At 43.0% G+C, this 5,518-nt stretch overlaps 1 protein-coding gene across 3 annotated transcripts in view; it reads left to right on the forward strand.

Moving 5' to 3' along the window:
• Window positions 1-5,518, forward strand: part of LOC109306157 (E3 ubiquitin-protein ligase HERC2) — a 183,158-nt gene that overhangs the window by 88,525 nt on the left and 89,115 nt on the right. For all 3 annotated transcript variants that reach the window (XM_019529437.1, XM_019529439.1, XM_019529438.1), the window contains exon 26: window positions 1,836-2,050. In XM_019529437.1, coding sequence (XP_019384982.1) covers window positions 1,836-2,050 — 215 coding nt within the window. The remainder of the gene's footprint in view (window positions 1-1,835; window positions 2,051-5,518) is intronic.

Raw genomic sequence — 5,518 nt, forward strand, 5'->3', positions numbered from 1 at the left:
CTTCCAGCCCTAATGTCTATGAAATCTATGAAAGTCTGAGTAGAAGGGGAAGACAGCAAGGATAATTTTCTATTTTTAGACAACCAGTACCAAGCCAAGAAGAGGAAGCAGGTGTATGAAGCCTTTTAAAAATTAAACAAAGCTTCCACATCACTGAATCTGGGAGTTATGGGAAGTTTTTAATGGCTGTGATACTTGCTGGGAAAGTGTAAAACAATAGTGCTCAGACCATCCAAATTCTTAAATTGTGGTACGGTCAATTTTTCATACACATGGTAGAGAAGTTGATGGGGGAATTTAGGCTCTTCTCCATTGGCTTCTTACTAATAGGGAGGAATTGGTTGAGAATTTGCAGAGGGACGGCCAATGGTGCGATAGTTTTTTCAGTGAATAGAGTTCATGATATCAAGGGAAAAAAAAGGGAGGATAGCAGAATAAGAATACTGGTCTGTGTAAATGTAGACTTTAACAAACTCAGGCAGCTTTAGGCTTGCTACCCATGGAAGCCTACCTACAAGAAAAAGGAATCCAGGAGAGTTACTTGTTCTTAACAGACAATGTTCAAGGCCGAAGAGCCTGTGAATAAGAATAGAGTTTACTTAAACCATGCTTGAAACTCTTCAGTGTTCTGGAAGCTAAAACTTACCAAATAGAAACCTGGCCATGAGAATAAGTGTAAAGCTCTAATGGAAGCACATGTTAGAAATTAGAAAGGCTGAAATATGATTTGACAGATACCCAGCAGAGATGCAAAGTAACAGAAAAACTTGTGTTAGAAGTAAGAGGACGGAAGATGGAACTGAGTGCACACTTAATAAATTTGTGAGTGATGCAAGGCTGGGTGTGGTAGCAGACACTTTGGAGGGTTCAAAATGATCTTTATAAATGGGAAAATCTGAAAAAGAAGGCATGGTATTAAATAACATTAAAGGATCATCAACTTGAATGAACCCCCATATAGGGGTGGAGTGGGGAAACTGCTCTCCTGGATTATACGAAAAAGTATGCGTTTGTGAGAGTCGTGGTATTCACTAGTGAGGTCTTGCTTGTGTCCAATTTGGGGTCTCTCTCAGTAATCCCGAAGAGAACAACAAAACTATTAATTAGAGGGCTTAAAAGTCATATGTGAGGAAAAATTGGAAGAACAGATTTTTTGATCATTTTTGTATTTGAAGGAAAAATCTGTTATGAAGAGAGTGTTGACACCTTGTAGTGCTAACAGGACAGAGAAATACTTAGTGGGTTTTAAATCTCCCCCGAAGGAATTTGGTTTGATATTAGCAACAGCTTTCTAAGTAGGTTTTTGGTTTAGCACTGAAACATTACCCAAAGCACTGTTGACGTATAAGTTAGACAAATATTTGTCTGGGCTGGTTTAGACATAATTCTGCCTGAGCAGGGGTTTGGACCAGATGATTTAAGGAGGGAGTTAATGACCTTGAGAGTGATACTGTTGAGGGCCCCTTCTAGACCGCTTTTCTGGATTAGATTGAATCTGTCACAATGTGATTCATAGAATACTTGCAAAGACCTTCATGATCCTGTCACAGCTAATGATACCAGGGAAGTTTCTCCTAACATTTGGTTCACATATTAATTAACTTGTACTTTAAAGATGTTTTATCAATTATTTTACTGATTTAAGCCTCAGGAAAACCAGTATGAGAAGCTGAGAATGTGAGCCACTGTGTACGAGGGGCTGTTAAATTTTATTCTTGTTTCATGAAAATGTCTTTTTTTTTTTTTTTTTTTCATTTTAAAGAAAAAATATTTAGTTTAGACAGCTTAGTTGCACAACAAAACTTTTATCTACATTTTGTTTTCCCTCTTATTAGAATGGCTCAGGTCATCTATCTTCTCCGGAGGTTTGCAAACCAGTCAAATACATTACAGTTACAATGAGGAGAAAGACGAAGACCACTGCAGTTCACCGGGGAACACCACCCCAAGCAAATCAAAGTTGTATTCACATCGACTCACATTGAGTGACCATTCACAGCCTTTTCTGCAAGCTATTGCGGATAACAATATTCAGGATCACACTGTGAAGGTAAGATTTTCTGTCTCTCTCCACCACAAAATTGAAAAATGTTGACTGTTGCTGAAGCCACTTATAGAACTGGAAGGGACCTGTGAGATCATCAAGTCTTGTCCCCTGCTGTGGGCTGGAAGTTATTGGGCTCAGATGAGCTTGACATGGTGCCTGTCCAGCCTCATCTCAAACACCTCCAAGAGGGGTGCCTGCACCACCTCTGCTGGGAATGTGTTCCAGATTCTGGTGACCTTTACAGAGAAAAAGTTTTTCCTTGTAACCAACCTGAATTTTTACTCTCTATTAGTTTATGCCCACTGGTTCTTGTCCTCCCTTGAGGTGCCCTCCTGAATAGTTGATCTCCTAGTTCTTGATGCTCCTCCCCGACGTACTTGTAGACAATTATCAAGTCACCTCTCAGCCTTCTCTTCCTTAGGCTAAACAGGCCCAGTTCCCAGAGTCTTATAGGGCCTACCCTCTATGCCATTAACCACACGGGTGGCCCTTTTTTAATACCCTATCAAGCTTATCCACATCCTTCTTGAAGTGTGGTGCCCAGAACTGTGCACAGTATTCCAGCTGAGGCCTCACCAATGCCAAATAGAGAGGGAGGAATACCTCCCTGCATTTACTGGTCAGAGGCTGAGGCACAGGAGAGTTTTGTTTGCTCTTTTGGCAGCCTCGTTGCACTGTTGGCCCTTATTTATCTTCCAGTTGATCGTGACCTCCAGGTCTTGTTAAGATGCTGTGCCACCCAGTGAACCCACCACCTATTGTATATATTTGTGGTGGGGTACTTCCTACCCAAGTGAAGAACCTTGCACTTTTCCTTGTTAAACCTCATCTGATTTCGTTATGCCCATGCTGTCAAAGGTGATCTGCAGGGAGGGATAGAGCTCTTTCATGTAGATGGCCACACCTTCTCCCTTCTTCCCAATCTGATACTTCCTAGAAAGTCTGTAACCCTCAATATTTACTGCTCAGTCGCATGTATTGTCTCACCAGGTCTCAGTCAACCCAATCAAGTCAAATTCCTCATCACCCAGAAGAAGCCCCAGTTCTTCCTATTATTTCCTATGCTGCTAGCATTCATATGAAGGCATCTAAGCTCTCCCCTAGTCACCTCAGGTTTTCTGTCATGATGTCTCTGCCTTAAGTTGTCAGTACTCATCTGGACATCTGTTGTTTGAACACCCTGCCATGCGTCATTGTGGGTAGTGGATTCTGCTTCAGCAGCGGAACCTTTTTCCTGGCCCCCAGACGTGTGTAGTTTAAAGTTTTCATCAACAAGTTGGTGATGAATACCATCCCTTGCATGTAGCCTGCTGTAGTTAAACTGCATACCAAGGTGGAGGTATCCAAAGTCCACGCGGTGACACCATTTTCTAAGCCTACAGTTGACCTCCTTGATACACTCCTGATGTGAGGATTGCGGAGAAGACAACTTGCGCTTCTAGGTCCTTGAGCGTTGCACCCATGGTCCTTTAGTCTCTCATGATCCGCCCAGGGTTACTCCTTTCTGTGTTTTTTGGTGCCTACATGGACAAGGAGCATGTGGCGGTAGTGATTAGTAGGGTGGACCAGTTTAGGAATACTTGGTGTAACATCACAAATTTTGGCTCCTGGAAAGCAGCAGACCTCTTGAGCAAAGGGGTCTGGCCAACAAATGGCTTTCTTGGTCCCGCAGCAGAGTTTCCCATGCCTATCACTCTACATTATTTCCTTTCTGGGGTTGGTTGATCCTGCACAGGTGCATAGTCTGTAGATGGTGAGAGGGCTTTGTAACTTGTGCAGTGTTATTGGTGGGACAACTGATGCACACTGTGGCTTCAGTCCTGATGTGACCAGTTTCCACCCACTATTGGTTGGGGTATCTTCTTCAGGATTGTTCATCAGCTTGGTTTCTGTGGCGTTCTCCAAGTGCAGGGCCTGGCAGTAGGCATCAGTTTCTCCCTTATGATCCCTGATGGTATGCAGCCTGTCCACCTCTTCTTGTAGCTCCTTCACCTGGCTCTCCAGAGCCTCCACCAGGGAGCACAACCCACAAGTAGGAGCGCCTGTGCCCATGCCTGTGATCTCAGCATCCAGAAGATGTCAGGCAGCCCATGCAGCCTGGAGTCAAGGGCTCCATCTGCGTGGAGGCCAGGACCATAGGGTCTGTTTGAGTGTAGACGTCCAAGGCACCGTGTGGATGGGCCATGCAGTCCAGGAAGCTTAGGAGTGTGCAATGTATCCATCACCATAATGCAAGATGACCCTGGTTGCATGGCTGCCTGGGTGTTTATATGAGTACGAGACCAGGTGGGTTTTATTGCTCCCATGTGGTCCTCACCAGCTGCTGCTGCTGCTGTGGTTAGGTAGGCTGATTTAATCAGCTACCTGTAGGGGGATCTCCTAGCTTTCCGAGTGGCCCAGGGATTCCCAGGGTCTCAGGTCCCTCCTGTGCATCTCACATCAGAGCCAAACCTGAATACCCAATTTAAAAGCTAGGTGAAACAATTATTTTGGAAAAACAGTATTCCTAAAAGTATAGCTGAGAACTAGTAGGGAGTACATTTTCTATCTTGAATTCTTGAATTTTGAACGAAAAACCCTACCTTTTTCAAGTGATATATGAAAACATAAGTACCATACTGGGTCAGACCAATGGTCTGTGTAGCCTAGTAATATGTCCAACAGTGGCAGAAGCAGGTGTTATAGGGGGAGAGCATTGAACTGGATGTATATATTTAGTGATCTATCCCCAGTTCCTTTTTGACATTCACCATTATAGGCTTACAGATGCCAGAGGAAACATCTCCAGTAGTTCTAATTAATAGCTAATAAAGGATTTAAATATATTATTATGGGAAATTATATTTAATATTTCCTGAGGTCGATTTAGAATTTTAGTAATATTAGCAATTTGTGGCTGATCCCGTTACACTAAGATGGAATTGCCTTCACCTTAAAAAGTCCAAAGATGCTGTCAGTTTAGTGACCTTCCTGCATTTTATTTCTTAGCTGTATACTCCCCTGCACCATAGGGATTTTATGCAGTAGTTTACTGTACTAGTGGTTGTGAAATTATTATTTACCTCATGTGCTTGGATTGGTTCCTGCTTTCAGAACTCCACCATAATTCTTTTTCAGCGCAAATCGATTTCAGGATCTCACCCCCTTTTCCAACCTTAAACCCAATAAGCAATGTTTTTAAAAATTGTTCTTGGGAGCCTGGGCAGAGATAGCAGTGAGGAACTGTGGGAAGTACTTAAGAATGAGTTTAAATAAGATGGCTGTCTGGGAGAAGACCAGAAGTCATGGAAGTTTGTTTTTTTTCATTATGACTGTATTGTGCCTGATGGGTTCTTCGTGCTATTGCCTTCAGTACAGGATTGATGACTGCGTGGATCTTTATTATTTTCATAGTTTCATCGTTTGTAGGGTCGGAAGGGCCTGAGCAGATCATCAAGTCCGACCCCTGCCATGGCAGGAAAGAGTACTGGG

The sequence above is a fragment of the Crocodylus porosus genome, unplaced genomic scaffold, assembly GCF_001723895.1.
Source record: "Crocodylus porosus isolate Cpor-Errol unplaced genomic scaffold, CroPor_comp1, whole genome shotgun sequence".
In the NCBI taxonomy this organism is placed as follows: Eukaryota; Metazoa; Chordata; order Crocodylia; family Crocodylidae; genus Crocodylus; species Crocodylus porosus.